The sequence below is a fragment of the Lissotriton vulgaris genome, chromosome 5 (genome assembly GCF_964263255.1).
Source record: "Lissotriton vulgaris chromosome 5, aLisVul1.2, whole genome shotgun sequence".
Lineage (NCBI taxonomy): Eukaryota > Metazoa > Chordata > Amphibia > Caudata > Salamandridae > Lissotriton > Lissotriton vulgaris.
In genome coordinates this window covers 316,194,622-316,215,361 of record NC_141693.1, presented here as the reverse complement: position 1 = coordinate 316,215,361, position 20,740 = coordinate 316,194,622, and the positions used below count along the sequence as shown (strand labels likewise).

General features: G+C 45.1%; 1 protein-coding gene across 2 annotated transcripts in view; it reads right to left on the bottom strand.

The window, feature by feature from the left end:
* Positions 1-20,740, bottom strand: part of TNFRSF14 (TNF receptor superfamily member 14) — a 466,810-nt gene that overhangs the window by 38,237 nt on the left and 407,833 nt on the right. For both annotated transcript variants that reach the window (XM_086921550.1, XM_086921551.1), the window contains one exon: positions 6,934-7,169. In XM_086921550.1, the coding sequence (XP_086777676.1) occupies positions 6,936-7,169 (234 nt within the window). In that variant the 3' untranslated portion in view covers positions 6,934-6,935. The remainder of the gene's footprint in view (positions 1-6,933; positions 7,170-20,740) is intronic.

Sequence of the window (20,740 nt, the reverse complement as noted above, 5' to 3'; positions counted from 1 at the left end):
CAACACCCCAGCCAGACTCTCCTTCTCAGGCTGAGAGTAAACACATTCTGTTTCAGATAGGCTTTGAATGGCATAAGCCACAATGTGTCTCTGAGCATTCTGATGGCAGTTGTATTGACCAAGTATTGCCCCAAGCCCAACCTGGCTCACATCCACGAAAAACCTCAGTATCCATCTTGCGGTTATAGTAGGCAATTTCAGTTGCATTCTCAATCGCATGTTTTAGTTCTTTGAATCTCTGATCGCATTCAGGAGACTACAGAAAAGGAACAATTTGTTTTGTCAAGTCTCTCAATGGGGAACTCACAGTGGTGAAATTGCAAATGTATCTTGAGCAACAACTGGCCATGCCTTGAAAGGATCGCAGCATGGTAAGATCTTGTGGGGAGCAGGTGGATAACAGTGCTTGCACCTTGTCGGGATCTGGAGTCATTCCATATCAGAGAAAAAGAGCCCAAAAAAACCTATGTTTGATCTTGGGAAATTCTTTCTGGGTTATCCCAAAAACCAGTACTTCATCACTGTAGTTGCAAGCATGTAAAAAGATTGGATTACTCTGCATATAACATCCAACAATATTTCAGCAGCTGATGGCACTCAAAAATTCAGTCTCTTGTATCTGAACAAAACAACAATCTCAGATTGAGCTCAGAGGTTGTAGTAGAGGGATATTAACCCCATAACAGCCACTGTGGCAAAATGTAGCAAACATGCACTAGATGAGGTTCCTTGTAGAATATGAATGGTGGCTCCTACAGGCATCATTTTGTGTTGCATTTTCACTGTGAACAACCCTTGGCTTTGTAGAGGTTTAGAAGCTGCCCAGGTGTATACCGTGTCCGAGGAATTGAGGCATGGTATAGGCGAGAGACTGTTTAACCTTTCCACTGGCATGATATTGACGTTCCACTATTGATGATGAAGGATACTGGGTAACTGTTCACCTTCACTGTAATTCAGGGACAGCATACAAAAGAAGTTTGGCGCTTTGCTTGGTGATTTCTGTTTTAAATTTGGTCTACTTCACAGGCAGCTAACCCCACATGTGCGCGCCATATTTTGGTAATCATTAGCACGCACATTTTCTTCGCTGGTGCTCAGTAGCAATGTATAAGAACCTTTCTACGACAAACTTGGCAACTATTGATTTTGCTTGGCCTCTACTTGTCGTAGGTGAAGTTGCTTTTTGGTTTTGTGGGCATGGTGAGAGAGCATCTCCATTCTTGTGCCTAACTTTTCTATCTGTCATGACAGACTTGATTTTTCCTTAACACCTTGGCTGCTATGGCTTTTCCCGTCCTGTGCTGGAAAAGCTTGAAAGGCATTATTTCATGACGAGCTCACCTTGTCATAAGCACAGCTCCAGTGTGCCTCATGACGAGCTGAGCTCGTCATGAGCATGGAAGGGGTTAATACAACACGGTTATAAAGTGGTTCTCTTTCCCACAACCCTCTCAGAGTTGTCCTAGGGCTGGACATTTGCCTTCATGGGGAAAAGCCACATCAGAAGCATAGTTTTATTTTCTTTGCCGACACCAAATTATGTGCAGTTGTTTTGTGCTTGCTTTTTATGGTCAATACTTTTTCAGTCTGCGCTGTCCCTGCTTCCATGTCAGCAGCTTTTTGTTCTACTCAGCATTTTCTCTAGATTAGCGTCTCTCTTAACAGGTGCATTTTAAGAGTCTGAAAGGCCTCTCTTGATTCTAAGGCACATGGCATCCTCATCGGTGAAGTCAGAGACCTTTAAATGCTTGATAAGAGCATCACGTCTCTCAACAAACGTATCTATTGTTTCACCAGTTTGTTATCGTGCATTGTTGAAGACATACCTTTCATAATCGACATTTGGCATTGGATTGAACTTGGCTTCCAGCGCTTCTTTCACGCATGAGGAAAACAAGACTGCTCCCCCTGAGAGTTTTCAACGATACAGCAAACTGCTCATGCGCACCACTCCTGCTCAGAATCGATACAAAGTGGTCAGCGACTGGCACACGTGCAGTCAAAGCCCTACTCAGCGTGTACACAGCCGCAGAAACAATCGGGAGGCCCTACAGAGGAGTATCTTTCAAAGCGTACTCTTGTACTAGGTGAAAGTCTGATGTTGAAAAATAAAAACGCTTTCAAATTAGTGAGGAAAATATAACTGAAAGAATTCTATAAAAACAATAAACAAGCACAGGCATTTAACACAACTCGGGAACTTTTAGGAGGCTGAGCCAGAGGTAAAGGCGAGGAGACTAAAATGGTTTCTCAATGGCGTCTTTTTTATTCAAAGTATTTAGATATTGATATATATTCACTTGAAAACAAAGATCTCTTCAAATTGTGATTTCAGTCCTCTCCTTTTTTTCTTCTAGGGCTTCGGTGTGGCTGGCTCTCCGCCTGATTCTCAGCGGAAAAAAGAAATGGGTTCAATAATAATGCCTAGAAGTTTCCGTCACCAACACCTCTGGTGGTTGGATAGAAAAAGAGGGAGGTTTCAGTGAAGACAACCAAAGGTTATTGGGGTTAGCTCTGTCATTCACTATGTGCAAAAGTAGCTGTGTCTCTAATTTACTTTCCTTACCTAAGAAATGAATTGTATCAAGAAGGAACAAGCATTTACAATGCAATGGTCTCGGCATTATTAAAGGTAGAGCTATTGGCATTGCTTATGACTTTTTTTTATCATAAATAAATAGCATTGTCATTTACAATGCCAATAGCTTAATCGCTCGCATATGCAAGACCTATTGAATTTATACACACAGAGCCACCCACACAAAAAGCTATCTACACAGGAGGAAAAAGTGAGATGGGCAGAAAGAAAGACAAGAATAGAAGGGGAAAGGAAGAGTGAAAGAAGGAAGGAAACTTCGAAACAAAGAAGGAAGAAATGGTGAAGGGTGGAAGGATGGATGGACTTTAGAATGAACCAATTGGAGTAATGGATGGAGCAATGAGTAGCAGAGTGAATTGAGGATTGGTGGAAGGATAGGTGATGGGCTAGTGACTGGATCAATGGCTAAAAAGATAAATGGATGCATGCATATACCGACGAGTGGATGGACAATGAAGGAAGCATGCAAATGTGGATGAATAAAGGGTGAAAGTGAGAACCGATGTGTGGATGGATAAGTGAAAGGAAGGACAACGAAAGGGTATAGGAAACTGTTCTAGGGAGTATGGGCAGTGTCCCTTGGTGCTATTTAAGATATGGTTCAAGGTGGGAGCTAGTTTACTGTTATTACTACTCAGTTGTTTCAAAGTCTATGAAATGCTGCAATTCAAGGAGCGCTGTGCTGCACCCCCGAATTTTCATCTGTTGACAAAGTTTGATTTGTTTCCACTGAATGTTTTGTCAATCTTTGTATTGCTAAATTAAAATCAACTAAAATTATGTGCACAGATTAACAAATCTGGCAACATATGTTTTGCTACCTGGGAAATCACAGCATTTCTAATTATATATTCTAATATTATGAACCCAGATCTGGAGGGAATGTCCTGTTATCAGGACATTTCTGTATAGATATTTTCTGGTCACCCTGATAACAAAGTTGGTTACGAAGTGCAAACAACCCAACGTGGGAATACTTCTGATTACCTCTGAGGGCCATTGCTGGTTCCCAAATCTCTTTTCATCCTTCAGGGCAACAACATTGGAGCTTGCTGTGTAGACTGAATCGCCTGTCACAGGGCAGGCTACACCACTATATCTTCCAGCTGTTGAAGCATCTTGGCTCCTACATTCCTTAAAAATATGGAGATATGCCTTTATTACCTAACCTACTGAAGGCAGCTAAGAGCCATTGTATCAGATCGTCTTGTTCCCCTAAGTGGGAGAGGTTCTGCATCTAATGTATCAATGTGAACATCGACCCAATGTACGGCAGGGGGACAATATTATCTTCTCTTCTACTTAGCTCAGTCTGACTTGTCAAGAATCCCCGAGCACACTTTCCGCAGAGGTTACTGCTCGTATCTGGAAGGCCTTGTCACATGTCTGAATTCCACGGTAAGCATAGGCTTATTGTAGGCCGGCCTTAGGCAGCTATAGAGGCAAAGGAGGGCAGGGCACAGTGGACTGCACACAACATTTTTGGGGCATGATAAGGAGAGTGAGAACAGACTGGCGAACTACCAGGGCTTTTGGCTCAGGGGAAGATTTAATCACCAGTTGCAGCCACAACCTTTGCCTGGCAACTACAGTTTGTTGGTTCTCTGCTTCATTAGATATGATTATTATTTCACCCCATGTGTGCTCCCTGCACCTTTTCTGTGTATTACCATTACGGCCCCCTTTTCCTCACATAGGTCTCTATTCCATTCATGCAGTGCCACTCCTCTGTCATGTCTTGCACTATTAACCTCCTTCCGAATTTCCAAATTACCTCCCATCCTCTGATATAAAGACAGCAGGTACAGACTTTTACCCTAGGCTTGTTGGCATATTACTCGATTACACCGGCTAGTTACATGGAGTGTTTGTGTTTCCTTCTCCCCTCTTTCCTTTCTCTTACCTCTCCTTTCTGCCCTCTGCACACTTTAGTGTCAATTATTAGTGCCCTGAAATAACCCCGTTTCTTTTCTTGTTCCCATAATTACATTTATCAGGGCTCAAAGTAGTTCCAAGGGTGAGGAGACAAAATACATTGTGGGTTTTATTAGAATAAGACGTGTGAATCGTTCCATCAGTTTCCCCAAGTGTTTCAGACTGAGACAGTGCTTAATTGGAGCGATGCTTGCAGGTGAGGCCCATTGGCACAAATTGTCAGAACCAGCACTTCCTTTTCCTTATCAACATTGGCCCAGTACAAGAGGGGGTGAACACAGCTAGATGAAACGATGAAAGACAAATAACAAAGACAAAGGGAGAACGCTGTAATGAAAAACAACATCCGAGAGTGATATAAAGAGACTGATAGTATATAAGGCGAACATAAACGTGAGGTGGCATCAAGCCAACACACAACCTTGGTATTCTTCAAAACCCACATTTATCAGCAGCGGTTGCAGGTTTCTGAGAAAATCTTTGGGAACCGATATTTATATTTAGCGGAGAGGAGACACGGACAGCGGGAGAGGAGACATGGACAGCGGGAGGGGGGGCGGGAGAGGAGACACGGACAGCGAGAGAGGAGACACGGACAGCGGGAGGGGGGCGGGAGAGGAGACACGGACAGCGGGAGGGGGGGCGGGAGAGGAGACACGGACAGCGAGAGAGAGAAACACGGACAGCGGGAGGGGGGGCGGGAGAGGAGACACGGACAGCGGGAGGGGGGGCGGGAGAGGAGACACGGACAGCGGGAGAGGAGACACGGACAGCGGGGGGGCCGGGAGAGGATACACGGCCCCCCTGGATAGACCCCACAGTAATTACACGAGGTAAAATGCCCCGAACTAACAGAGAAATAATAACCGGTATGCAGTTATGTATGTTTTTTTATATTGTGCAAGATTGTAAGTGATGAGCAGAAAATGCTCTTTTCTTTGTTGCATTACCCAAATAAAATGTGATAAAGAGGTGTTTGGAAGAAAAGAGTGGTCTTTGGTGCAGCTATAAAAAAAACAGGCTGACAGCTCCGCTGTGCACCAGCACATATGAGCTTTCGTGAAGTGATGACGAGCTGCAACAGCGCCAGAGGCGCGGCGGCCCTGGTGCAGATGGAGGTGCGGCACCAATGTTTGCGCAGGGGCACAGTGTCCATTATATGGCCCTCAGCCATGGAGCAAGCCCCAGGTCACCGAGAGCCTTCTAGGCGCATCTGTGTGCAATAGGCTATGTTGTTTAGTGCCGCTAAGGGGCCTGATTCACTAGTGATAGCTGGAGCCGCAGAAACGATCTACAATATTGCTTATTCAGACCCAGCTTCTTGCGGTGGGATCCAGGGCTCATACGGTATCCGTTGCTCCCTTTGGCAAAGTGATCGAATCGGGCGATCTGCGAGCCGGGAGCAGGGCTGTCTGAAGCTGTTTGTACTGGACTGTCATGATAACACGCGAGGGGACCTTTGCACAGTAATAATACATGCACACATGCACACATGCAGGACGAGAAGCGCCGAGAGGGAGCCTGCCGGAGCAGGGAGCTACGGACTGGGAGGACGGCGAGCTGGGAGTGAGAGTGCAGGGAGGTGGGAGGTTACAGGGCAGAGGAGCGCGCAGGACGAGAAGCGCCGAGAGGGAGCCTGCCGGAGCAGGGAGCTACGGACTGGGAGGACGGGTGAGAGCGAAAGGGAGGTGGGAGTCTGCAGGGGCTGAGAGGGAGGCTGCAAGGTGACTGAAGAGGCGACCTCACAGGGGACGGGTTGGTGCAGGCTAGACTGCTGGAAAAATGGCGGACTCGAGCTTCCGATATTTTTCGGATTTCGGGGCATGGTTTTGCTGTCCTGAGTGACGGACTACGTCACGAGCTAAAGAACAGCAAAAATGACGCCCCCAAATCCGAAAAAGACGGAGCCTATTCAGAGGGACGGCTCTCTCCTCAAATGGCAGGCCTCCGTTTAGGAAGCCAGCCAATGGAGGGAGAGCCAAAAAGAGGGAGGGATAAAGCAGCCCGCTTATTGACAATAATTCTCGGACTTCCGGTCTGCCTTTGGCAGACCGGATATTACCGAGACCTAAAAAGAACGGGAAAAGAAAAATGAGGAAAGAAAAGGAAACATTATATGCCCCTTGTCTTGGGACTATTCAGGGAAGTTCTGCTCCGGGCAGTTTTCAGTAGTAAATCTCTTTTTTTTTGTCTGCCCAAAAGTCTTATGGGACTTGTAGTCTTTTGTGGGTATATGTTTGTAAATATCTATATGCATGCAGTTCTGTTTATTCTGAACTCGAGTTTTCGTTTAAGAAAATGTAAACAGTACATGCGCCCTTCACCAACACCGATTGTGCCCCATTTCTGACCCACACCCCCTCCCAGCTCTAAAAGATTATGGCTCTGGCACTTACCGCTACGTGTCAACTCTGCAGAGTTGCGGAGACTTGACAGCGCCCTCCGGGGCTGTATGCCATTCCTCAGAACCTGACTCGGCATCCTCGTCCTCTCGACCCCATCCGGCGCATCTTTCTGGATTGGCTGCTTGCGATGCGGGCCTCATTTGTATTGGGCGCTCTGTACACTCAACAGGGATTCCAGTTTCTGTTTTCTTCTGGCCGCCTTCCTCCCATTTGTTACCCCTGGGAACCTGTTTGAAGAGAGAGGACCCTTTTATTTTGGTGTCAGTCTTTTTAATCTTGCTTTCTTTCTTTTCCATGTCCTGCAACGGCGAGGAACTACAGCGGCAGGACGGCCAGGTAGTGAACTGGCAGGAGAGGATTGGTAGGTAAATCCTCACAACATGATTTTATTTTCCTGCTTATTTTTTCCAAAAATGTGTTTAACAAATATCCCAAAATTAGATAAAGGAGCAAGCGTACCTAGCTAAATTTAAGTGAAGAAAATAAAGAACCACTTATAAAATGGTGGGTGGTATATTTCTGAAGGAATTCTCTCACACAATCCTTCTATTTGTGTGACAATATTGTTGTTTGGAGTAGTGATATAGGGGTAAACGCAGATACCATAAATATTTTAACAACTATAGCATGAAATACATAGGATGCATAAACGATCATGCAGGTTATACTACTGAGAAGGGTACCAACACAATGCAGTACCAATACAATCCACTCCTACCAAGGTCAGACTTTATGAGCTTGCGTCACTTACTGTTAAAACCAAAATTGGTGTAAACAACTGATCACCACTAGTAGGAGTTGTGGATTAAGGGGGCTCAGATGTGTTTGGGGAGTTGATATAAATTGCAGTTTTGGGGCCCATTTCGATACCAGAAGGGCTCGTATCTTGAACGGGGACAACATTATTGTGTTGATTGGATGGTTTGTTTGCTGTTTTATGGTTCAAGTGAAGAAAAAGTAAGTAAGAAAAAGTTTAAGGATACATTAGCTTTATATAAAGACTTTTAATGGTCTTTCACCAAATCCAAATCAAAACAGAAGTAATTTTTGCCAATTTATTAAGCGCAGGCTTCTCTAACGAGTGGCTTGTGAGTTACCAGTAGCACTCCGACTACGGGTAAGCAGATTTCCTGTGTGGAGTCCAAGCTATTAAATTTGATGCTTTTGCTTGATTTAATTAATACATGTAAACCAAATTTAAAAAGTGTGTATTTCAGACAAAAAGGTATGTCTTTTAGAACTAATTAGCCGATGTCTGGAGAAAAATAGACACATTTCCTAAATATATTTAAAGCTGGTATTTGAATGATAAATCATGTGGCAATTGGAAGACTTATTACTGACAGTATGACCATGATGTCCAGGGCATTGCAGCTATGCCTGTTATGTATTACTTATGTAGAGGCATTTAAAATTGGCAAGGCCTTTTTTCACATTTCTGCTGACAACCCTCCTGATGCACTTCGGTGATCACTGTTGGTAAACCTGGATATTGTTGCCACTAAGGTAATCCTGTCTGTTGTGGTCGCTATTACAACACTAATATTAGTAGCTCACAATGAGTTCATTAAACAAAAGTAGCTCTTCTTACAGAAAAGGTTGGAGACCCCTGATTCAGTGCAACGCCAGAGGAGGGCTAGGATGTATAGGGATAATGAATACAAGTTCAGAACCATCTTATTGTTTCTTATTATTGCATATACTTGTATAATTTAGAAGAAGTGCACAGTATCTCTGCGTGTGCATACACGATACTGGGGAAATCATTAGTCTACACTCCTAAATTTGTGAGGTTATGTGATGTACATGAGGAAACATTAATATTTGACAGAAGTTGTAAGACATATGACTTTCTCTATCTCTATGTCACTCCCACACAAACCTTAATTTATGCTGAAGTAAGAGGGTATCCTTTCATCTAATTAATTTGACCCAATTTATTTCTCATTTTCCCTTGTTATGCTACCGCGATCAAGGCTTTGTCTAAGCACTGCATGCCACAAGTCACCATAGTGTGCCAATGTTTTGTCTCTTCTACATATTCACTACATATCACAGTCTAAAAGTCCCAAAAAAGCCGCAAATTCCAAAACACATCCCTGAAAAGAATCACATTAAGTTATTTAAATTACATGCAAAATCCAAAATTAGAGGAATGAGTGTTAGCCTGCAGACATAGAGTGGAATTTCATGGGGGCGTGTGGGACAGCACCCCACCAGATTTGGAGGTGGGTTAGCAGACTGCTTTGAAGCTGTAATATTACAGAGTCTGACACTGGGAGTGCAGCAAGGTAGCGAGCACCGATTTAAACAAAATCCTTGAATTGCCTTTGAAAGACGCCAGACGAGTGCGGTTGTGGATGGTGGTGGTAAGGGGTGTGAGTGTGAATATTTTTGTTTGTGTAAGGAAGAGACAAAGGCATTTACCCAATGCAAAGCAAGTAATTTTCCTGAGGCTAAAATTTGCTGTCTCCGGAGCCATAAGTAGACCTAGCATCATACCATATGGTATAGTTGCTGAAGAGCTCAGCACTCGCAGTGATAAAGAGCAGTAGGGTTTTCATGTTTGGTTTAAACACTGCAAAACCGCCAGCATAGGGTACTATTTTTTAAGAGAGTGGTGGGAGGTGTTAGTGAGAGAGCCTTCCTTTGGTTTTGTTAGTCTATGAAAGAGGCATCACTTGCACAATGAGGATCTTGGCATACTGGAATGCTCCTTGGCATTATGGTGTCACACCTGGCAAAACTGGTGGCCCAACATATTGCAAATTTTCGTTGCATGACGATGTCTACTCTCTCCAATGCGAAGACGTGTAGTGTTATAGAGACCCTTTGTATATCATAACCCACCTATGCACACATCGCATTATAGTGGCCATCCCTTGCATAACAATGCAGATCCTACACGTGCTAGTAGTTAATCTTGTAATACCTTGTGTCTTGGGCATTTTGGTCACATTACGGGCATCATTAGGACATCCTAGACATACTGGTAGCCTACACGGCAGAGTGTATACCATCCATACATATTTTCTTCATTCTTGGCATAATGGTAAAATTCCCTGGCATCATATTGGCTATCCACGTTATAGCATGATTGAGACAGTGTCTTAATCCTTTCCATAAATCACATTCTGAGGCAGAAAGAAATGAGCATGGCCCTGTCAAAAAACATAAGTGAACTGAACTTTCTTGGCAACGTGCAGATGAATAGACGGAGTTGAGATGCAGCAAGGAATCCTCAGCTACATCCAGCAACCGGAAGATAACCAACCTCTTTTCCATCCCTGCTTCTATCAGGGACCTTCGTATATGTGCAGCTCACGTGGCAGTATGAACCTCGGAAATACAGAATATTTCCAGTGGCGGCTGGTGACATTTGAAAGTGGTAAGGCGTGACATTTTTATTGTACTGCACTGCGGCGAGCGAGCGGGGGTTTTGAAAGAAGAGTGGACAAATGGTGCATTTTTAAGCAAATTTGCGGAAGCAGGAAGGTTAATAAAGCAATTAGTGCTGGGCCTAATAAACATAGATTGGTCACTGCACCTCCCCTCCTCTCACTTCACACAGCTTTGCTCTTGTTGCTGAAAGAGTTCAGCAGCACCATCTCAACAAGTCTGACAGCCAATCCTAGGAAATGTAATATCAAAAGAAAGTCAACTTTAAAAACAGAGCGAATGACGAGTCCATCCCTCATTTTCACATGTAGTCATGAGAAGTCCAGTCCAAAGAAGCGCTGTACTTGGCGCTAGAGGCAGGCAGTCGAGAAAATGAAAGCCTGAGACGAACCAAGCCATAGTTAAATCAAGCAGCATATAACATGTGCAAATATGACAAACAATTGTTTTAAAGGAAGCAGGCATTCCATTTGTGAATTGCTCTGAATGCCAGAGAATGCCGGATGTCGGGAGGAATAGCGGATCTCTATCCCTGCATTTAACTTCTCAAAATAGTTTTTCTATAATTGCAGCCACTGCCCATTAGACCCGGGCAGCATTAAAATCATCTGCCATGGTGTGCGGGCACCTGGGGCAGCAGGCTGGCCTCCCCATCAAAGGCTATCATAAGACGAAAACGCATTCACTCACTTCTAAATATCCTCACCCTCAATCACACTCCGGTCCTGATGAAAACCCGGCAACCGTGCCCCTCCAACTACAGAAACCACATTCAAGCCAGTCTATGGCACATTGTACACTCCACACACGTCAAAAAGCCATAATAGCGGTTCTTCCGTAATTGACGTATGTGGAAAATATTTGACCATTGAACATTCTTTGAACCAAATATTATTAATCGTTTTGCGCAATATGCTCCAAAATTTAGGAGACGCCCTATGCTTTCGGTACATGTGGGCAATGAGCATCATTTACACGCAGACTTTAAAATGGGGTTTACATCCTGAATGCATTTAAAGAGGAGCCAGGTTTAGTTTAACTTCACAGCTCCTGAGTCAGTATGTGTCATTTGTTTATCGCAGATGGACTCAGAAGAGTCCCAATTGGCTTACCAAGTCAAAGAATGTGAACAGATGGGGCTGGGAAAGACGGGAGCAGTATCTAATGGGCCCATCACAGTGTTTCCTCCTGCATAACTAAGAACTATAACGGACAAGAACACCGAGATATCTTCAAGAGTAGCCTACTTTTATTGAACCCCCCTAGAAGGGGGGGCCTTCTAGGGAGAGGCTACCAGGGCCGGACTGGAAACATAAACCGGCCCCGGCATAAAGCTCAGACCTCCCCGGGGGCCGGCCGAGCACTTTGCCGGGGCCGGTTTTGGTTTCCAGTCCGGCCTTGGTAGCCTCCCCCTAGAAGGGCCCCCCTCCCTGGCGTCATTTAATGAGGCTCTGTATGCTAATGAGCTAGCGCCGACATGGAGGCCAGGCGGGGGCAGCTCCCCTGGGCGCTACTCCGATAGAAACGGCGCGGAGAGTCAGGAAGAAGGCGCTGTTCAGCCGAAAAAGTATTGACTAAATTATGCGGCCAGGAAAGACAAATTATGCGGTATAATGCGCCCATTTTGTGTTAGTATTACCAAATTGTTTGACATCTGTATTCATGTTAACCCTTTCTGGGTAAAGGCTTCACCTCATTAGCACCACTTTGACACCCAAATACAGAAATAAGCAACAGAAACGTGACCCTCAACCTTCCACTCCAGTCTCCAGGGCAACACCGTTGCTGTGTTTTTAGTAATTTTCGATCAGTTTGAGCAAGGATTTTTTTTTTTTTGCTGAAATCTACAGATTATGCAGTAAGTGCTGGCGACCTGTGGGCAGAGAGCTGCAGCGAATGTTAAGCATTGAAAATGGCAAAGAAAGCCCAGGGAAAGGGAACGGAGCTCAGGAACTGGTGGGCCACTGATGGGCGACTTACTGCAAGGAACCACACAGCCCCAGAAGGTCACAAGCCCTCGGGTACTGAACGCGAACATTATTAACAAGACAAATAAGAAACCGAGGACTCACTGAGTGGATGTCCATAATAAGGATCTGAGGACTGACTGCCCCTCTTCAATGCTGGTCAATGCTTAATTTGAGGCGGTGCTGAGCACGCGCACTTAATTGGTTTCCGGTGCTTGGCACTGGCCCTTAATTGTCAACACCACAATGTGGCAAAAGACAGCAGTCGTGGCCGGCATTACGGGTGGTTGGGGGAGTGCGGTGTAAATGGGGTCGCGACGACTGGAGGGGATGGGGAGGGAGGCGGGAGGGGTTTAAGGTAAAGAAAACATATAAAATAAAGTAAAAGTTAATTTACCGTCCCGGAGACTCCCGCAGTCCTGGTTTTGAATTCCTGCAGTTCTGTGCTCGTCATCAGGAAGGCTGCAGGCAGCCTCCCTTCCCTCCAGCACAGCGCTGTGATTGGTGAGGCCGCTGCCCCACCCGGGTCATTTTCTCTCTCTATGCTGCTGCATGCACAGAGAACAGGGAGAGTGGGCGGTGTTGCTCTAGGGCAGGGGGGAGTGGCTTGCCCACTGTTGTTCATAGTTACTGTTTGGGCGGCCTCAAACAGTCAGTATGAACAACAGTAGGCAAGCCACTCCCCCCTGCCCTCGAGCGGGACCGCCCACCCCCAACCAGGAACTTCTGCTTTCTCGCCTTGCGAGAAGGCAGAAACAAATGGTAGTTAAATAACTACCATTTGTTTCTGCCTTCTCACACGGCGAGAAAGCAGGGGAGGTGGCGCCCAAACGCCCCTAAAGAGGAGCCGCCACTGAATATTTCTTCAAGTGACAGTTTATACAACTTCTACCTGAAGTGGCGAATTTAAGAAAAAAAACATCCATCCCACCCCCTCTTTTCTGTGCCATTTCCAGGACTATTTGGGAGTGGCATCTTCACTAAGTTGGAGAGCCTCAAAGTAGAAGATCGCGTAGCGCATGTTGTACACATGGTCCCTACCCAGGTGGCGGGCCCATAGCCCATTATGATCAAATCATTATTGATAGAAAATACACCAGTGCCCCCTATGTCAATATCTGGGCCACTCAGACTGCTTATGTGCCTGGGAAATTCTTCCAGTGCAGATGGGTAACCTGCCCATCTCCCCTGCTGCCTACAATCTTCCTCCCAGAAGCTCTGATGCAGTTGTCACAGGAAACCAGATCTTTCTACTGGTCCACGATTATTGTCTAATGGTGAAAAAAACAGAATAATGACAAAAACAAAGATCATTTTGAAAACCTAGAAGTCAATCAGAAAGCTGCATATCCAAAAATTGGACCCTGGAGGTGGCAAATCTAGCACAAACAGGGAAGGGTTTGTTTAACTAATTGAATATAGGAAGATGTTCTATATTTATTTGATTGGCAATTTACTCTCCACACTATAGCAAACCCATCTGAAATACCTGTAAAACAAAATAGTTTTCAATGTTATCTTACAAAAAACCCAGATCATAACCAGGGTGTTTTGATGTGGTGATCCTTTAAATAGGTTTGTATATTATTCGTTTGTATATTTAGGTTATTTTATTTACTTCTACTCGTAGATCAGAATTGTTCTCATGAAATTATTGCTTATGCTTGTTTCCCCAAGCTGTAAGATAGGAAGTATTCTTGTTACACAAATACATTTTTAAATAAATATTTGTATTGGGAAGAAAGAGACTCTAGTCAGGAATTCTCACTACTAATGCCACATAATAACAAGATGAAGTAGTCTCAATCTATAATAAATGCATGAGAAGTTTAAACAGAGTGGTAAAAATAACAAAGTAGGTTACAGCAACAACGAAATACACACTAAAAGAATGGAATGTAGTAGATGGTTGTGGATAGAAAATAGTTTTTACTTTGCTAATATTTACTAGGCAATGCTTAAAGTGACAATCACCAGTTTATATATTGTTTAAAGTTTTAATTAGTCAGTAGGTGAGTGCCTAGGACAAAAACAGGAAACCTAACTGATACCATCTTCTGTAAACCACATGAAAGCAATGCTTATGCACTAACGTACGCACTGGCAACTTGCAATTAAAATGGTACTTTACAGAGCTCAGCTACTGGTGGGAAGGGAAGGCTAAGAAAAGAGATATAATGTTCTCGTCTCTGCTTTGGCAAATGGTTGTATCTGCAGTGGGAAGGATGCACTAATTACTTATATTATCTATTGTATCAGTAAGAAGTTGTTTTCCATACCTGAGAACCAACTGTTAGGTAAAGGTCCTCTGCTGAGGGAGGGCATATCTATCTGTGCTTAGAATTTGTGTTAGAAATTGATGGAGCTTTTGTGGACAAGATGTCATTCTGCTGAATAAACTCTACTCTCAAAGAACAATTCTGCTAATTAAATTTATTTAAGAACTTATCATTAACAAGCATACCAAAGTAGTCCTAAGAAACGTAATCAAAAAGTTAATTCCATGGGGTCTTGGCGCCAAAGATCCTATTTGTCTAAATGAGCTTTACCATAAGAAACAAGTAGTGCCAAAACCAATAGGGCTTGCTTTAACGTACTAAGCTCACGACATGCATGCACAAGTGTTCTCTGCATGCCTTACCACATTAAAGCCAGGCTCCAGCCTTCCTCGCAGTCCCTGATGATCGTTGGCTACGATTTACAGTGTGTTTCTTTAATTCGTCTCTCCCTAAGATTACCATGCAGTTTTGCACACTTTCTTCGCAATAGGGTTTGAAGTTGCACTAACATGCTCATATTGAATGTCAGTGTACAAGGTGTCCAAAGTGAATACTGACACTTTTTGTACCTTTGCAAAGACAAGATTCCCTCTAAAGCACTGAAGTTGCTGCACCAGTTAAAACTGCGCAACTGCAACAAATGATGGACAGAATGCTGAATGTTATGTTATAAAATTATAATATTTATAAAGCGCGACAGCTACCCCAGCAAAGCGGCGTCCCGGCGCTGAAAGCAGTAAAAGACGAACGAGGGGAGAGGCAGGACGGTCTACAACAGAGGGAAAAAAAATGTTTAACTGTCTTCCGGAAAACTAGGTAGTTGTTTAAGCTACAGATCTGTACAGGAAGCGAGTTCCAAGGTACAAAACAAGAGTCCCACAGCGTGTGGCCTGCTTACCAGGGGGATCACTAGCAAGTTTTGCCCCAACGAACGTAGTTGGTGTGTGGGTACATATGGCAGCAATAAGTCTGCCAAGATTCCTGGAGTGTTCCTAAGGATTTCGGGCAACCAGTGCTCGTTCTAAAGCCTGGGGTCGTTCCCTACCAACAACACCTCCGACTTTTTTGCATTAAGCTGAAGGCAGTTGGCAATCATACACCCGGCGACGGCCGCGAGATTGCACCGAAACTTGTCAACGCCCCACGTAGGGTCGTCCGAGAGTGCCACTACCAACTACGTGTCATCAGCGTCGGGGATCATGGTCAGACCTCTACTCTTGCCTACCAACGCCAGGGGTTGGACGTACAGGTTAAAAAGAAATGGGCTCAGGGAGGAGCCCTGGAGCACCCTTTGTTTGATGGTGTGGACACTGGAGCTGTAAGGGGGGGGGCGTCACTTGAAAACGTCTTGCCTGCGAGAAACGAAGAGAGCCACTCTAGAGCGGGGCCCACTATGCCTGCCTCCCCCAGACGTTGCAGCAAGATGGAATGAGAGACCGTGTCAAATGCCGCATTTAGGTCGAGTAATATCAGTACCGAAGTGCACCCGGCATCTAGTGCAGTCCGAAGATGTTCGGTCACAGCCAGGAGCGCTGACTCCGTGCTGAATGATTCAAACATTCTCCCGCAGTCAAGAGATCTGGGTTAAATCCATTGTTCTTGTGCCCACTACGCCACCCCAGCCATGACCCTGTGCCCCATGGGAACAGTCCAGACCTAACTGCCAAGCCAGGTCCTCCCTGGCCCGGATACAATCATCCTGGAACCTGGGACCGGTTTCAGGGTATGTCACCCTTCATCAGCCAGGTTATCTGGAAACCAGTGGCACAGTGAGCAAGGTACCCACGTCTGGGCTTTTATTTTTATTTATTTATTTTGGGAAATTTGTTAAGCGCACAAATACCCCAGGGTGTCTCGGCGCTGAGTGTCCATTGAACTTGTCCATGAGTAGTTATTGTTTGAACAGCCAGGTCTTTAACTGTTTGCGGAAAGAGAGAAGGGAAGTACAAGTTTTGATGTGGCTTGGAAGACTGTTCCATAGTTTGGTAGTGGTCACTATAAAGGACCTGTCCCCCCAGGAGACCTTCTTAGTCCTGGGAACCTGCATAAGACCGGCAGTAGAAGATCAAAAGGGATCTGACAGGTTTGTAGAAGCAGAGTGCATCCTTTAAAAAGTCTGGGCCTTGAGCGTGGATTGCCTTATACGCAATGCAGAGTGCTTTGAATTTGGTTCTTTTCTTCACTGGCAACCAATGAAGCTGTTCAATAGTGCCAGAGATGGAAGTATACTTGGGGGTGGCCGTGATCAATCTGGCCGCAGCATTCTGCACCAATTGCAGCTTTTTTAAAACTCCTTCCTGAGCATTGACTAAAAGCGCATTACAATAGTCTATGCGAGATATAACCAGTGCACTGACCAGAGTTCTTGCCATGCTCATGGGGAGATAGGGTAGAAGTTTTTTAATCATTCTCATGGTGTAAAATGAGGATGATACTACCGCATTAACATGGTGCATGAGAGTGAGTTTGGTATCCAGTAAAACTCCCAGATTTTTTGCCTTGGTCACTGGGGAAGGGGGAGGTCCCAGGGCAGCAGGCCACCAGGTAGGAGACCAGGCTGGGGAGAGATTGCCAAACACCATCACCTCCGTTTTATCGGAGTTAAGCTTCAAGCAATTTATGGACATCAAATTACTTATTGCTAACATTCCCTGATTAAAATTGGAAGCCACTTCATCTCCATTTTTGTTAATGGCTAGGACAATCTGGGTGTCATCAGCGTAGGATGTCACCGCCAGGTGATGGATTTTTATGATCCTCGCCAAGTCCGACACATAGATGTTAAATAGTGTCGGACTTAGCGAGGATCCCTGGGGGACACCACAAGGGAGAGTAAAAGGAGGTGAATTGAAATTGCCGAAGGCGACTGATTGTACTTGATCAGTGAGAAAAGAAGAAATAAGGTCCTTAGCACCACCTGTAATCCCTGCCGCTGTGACACGGTCGATCAAGATGGAGTGATCGACTGTGTCAAAAGCTGCTGACAGGTCCAACAAAATGAGCACTCCTGCTCCTCCGCCATCAAGTGTCATCCTAATTTCATCTGTAGCCTTAATAAGTGCGGTTTCAGTTCCGTGTCCCTTCCGGAAACCAAATTGTGAATTATCAAGACAGTTGTTTTGGTCTATGAAATCTGAGATTTGAATGTTCATGATCTTTTCCACAATTTTGGCGGGAAGAGGGAGGCAGGCTAAAGGGCGATAATTAGCGACTACAGAAGGGTCTAAGGAACTCTTCTTAATGAGAGGTTTGATTGTCGCTTTTTTCCAAATGGAAGGAAAGATGTTGGACGAAAACATGACATTAAAAATTTCTGTGAGTTTTGGACCTATAATGTCCGGAAAATTTTTGAGAATGGAAGGGGGGCATGGCTCTTCCGGTGAGCCAGAGTTTGCGGTACAAATGAGATGAGATTCCAGTTCCAACAGAACCTGGGTAAATTCCTGGAAGGAGCAAGGGGGGCCTGAGTGAGGAAGATTGGAGCATGTCCGGGGAAGGGGCCTATAATCATTAGGAGTGGGAGATGGGTGTCCAATACTAGTTGTGTGGACCTTAAATTGGGTAAAGATATCCGTCACTTTCTTTTGGAAGTGATTCGCCAAGGAGTCACAGAACTCTTGCGTAGCTGTGATCGGAGTGGTTGATGCTTGTCCCAAGAGACGTGTTACTACCTGAAACAGTTGTTTAGTCGAGTCCTGTGCAAGATTGATTTGAGTACTATAGAATTTACTTTTTTCCCTGATAATAAGTTGCTTATTGTTAGACATCATGACTTTGTAGTAGGATTTTTGATCTGGGTCGTAGTCACGTCTCCATCTACGTTCCTGTCGTCTACACTTTTGCTTTTCTTGTCTAAGAGCGTCATTGTACCAGGGTGAAGATTTAAAAGCCCTGTTAGTGGATTGTTTCTTTAAAGGAACTGTCAGGTTGACAGTGTTTTGTATCCAGTTGGTATAATTATTAGCTCCTAATTCAGGATCAGTCACAATGGGTGGCAGAGAAGTTAATAGTGATGACTGAGAAGCGGGAATGTCAATGCTTTTCCACGCTCTAAATTGATTAGTGGGTGAGGGAGTATTGGCTAGGGGGGAGTAGGTTTTAGAAGAAAATCAAAAAGAATGGCCGAGTGATCAGTCCAAGTGAAGGGAAGAACATCTTTCATCATAAGTGATGTATCGCTAGAGAAAAGACCATCCAAAAGGTGGCCGCAGAATGCATGGGACCAGTGACTAATTGTGGGAGTCCTATTGCATCCAATTCAGATAGAAGAGCTGCAGTGTCAGGGTTATCCGGCAACTCGAGGTGAAAATTAAAATCACCCAGAATGGTGTACTGGTTTTCACCTGCCAAAGGTTCTAATAGAATGGGTAGGTTAGCGAGAAAAGGACTGCGAGGTCCAGGGGGACGGTAAATAAGTATGCCTTTAAAAGGTTGGGGCATGAGGAATGGAAATTGTGAAAGAAATGGCTTCACAACTTGGGATGGGAATGGTCTCAGTTCGCACTGTTAGATTGCTACGATATATAATGGCTAGTCCACCTCCTTTTTTAGGGTGTGGTCTGTCCAGTCTAACATTCGAGAATCCTTCGGGGGTTGCAGTAACAAAGTCAGGTCCACAAGAGAGATCACCCCAAGTTTCAGTGATGAAAAGGAGATCGAGATTGCAAACTTCAATGAAGTTGGAAATCTCATATTTATGCTTGGGCAAGGAGTGTGCATTTATTAGTGCAGCCACACATGGTTTAGGCAATATCTTATTCCTGCTAATGGTTCTTGTTGGTAAACGACGGTAATTATTAGTGACAAAAGAGCAACTAGGACAAGTATAAGGAAGAAAGCAAGGCTGATTAGCCAGGTCAAGGCGCTGACATTGATGAGATGAGATATTTAGGGAGTGAAGAAAGTTAGAATCATACACTAGAGTTATATCTGGGCCAGTATTGATGAAACTGGCAGGGGGAGTGGCCCTAGGCCCGGTCCAGGCGCGGACGGGCGCAGACGGGCTTGCCTTAGGTGCGCCTTCGGCGCGCCCGCTGCGCTCGTTCGCTGCGCGGCCAGGAAGTGCACATGTTATATCGGGAGGGGAGGCGGGGGGCGTGTCCAGATGCCGTGGGCGTCGCCTGGTCTGCCGAAATGGCGGCAGTTTTGAAGCCCGCAGCAGCGCTCAAATCGGCTGCACGGGGAAGCCCTGATCGTGGAGGTAATGTGAACGCAGAGCGGGGGTTTAAGATCAGCAGAGTATCACACAATAATTTTTTTAAAAAGTTAAAACGAGTAAATGCTAAATGGTAAAGTGCTCCCGGCTGTGCCTCAGGAGTTCTGATGTTCACTATCTGGTTCGCGCTAGCAGTCAGCGCTCTTACATAGCATCGGCGGGGGGCGTGTCCAGATGCCGTGGGCATTGCCTGGTCTGCTGAAATGGCGGCAGTTTTGAAGCCCGCAGCAGCGCTCAAATCGGCTGCGCGGGGAAGCCCTGATCGTGGAGGTAATGTGAGCGCAGAGCGGGGGTTTAAGATCAGCAGAGTATCACACAATAATTAAAAAAAAAAGTTAAAACGAGTAAATGCTAAATGCTAAAGTGCTCCCGGCTGTGCCTCAGGAGTTCTGATGTTCACTATCTGGTTCGCGCTAGCAGTCAGCGCTCTTACATAGCATCTGCGGGGGGCGTGTCCAGATGCCGTGGGCGTCGCCTGGTCTGCTGAAATGGCGGCAGTTTTGAAGCCCGCAGCAGCGCTCAAATTGGCTGCGCGGGTAAGCCCTGATCGTGGAGATGATGTGAGCGCAGAGCGGGGGTTTAAGATTAGCAGAGTATCACACAATAATTTTTTTTTAAAGTTAAAACAAGTAAATGCTAAATGCTAAAGTGCTCCCGGCTGTGCCTCAGGAGTTCTGATGTTCACTATTTCCCATCCAACTTAGGGCGAAAAGTGTAACTCAACAAATGATGGACGGAATGCTAAATGATTCAAACATTCTCCCCTAGTCAAAAGATCTGGATTAAATCCATTGTTCTTTTGCCCACTACGCCACCCCAGTCTGGACACAGACATATGCAAATCAGTCTTGACCTTGTGCCTCATGGGAACAGTCCAGTCCGAACTGCCAAGCCAGGTCCTCCAAGGACCGGAAACAAGCATCCTGAGACCAGTTTCA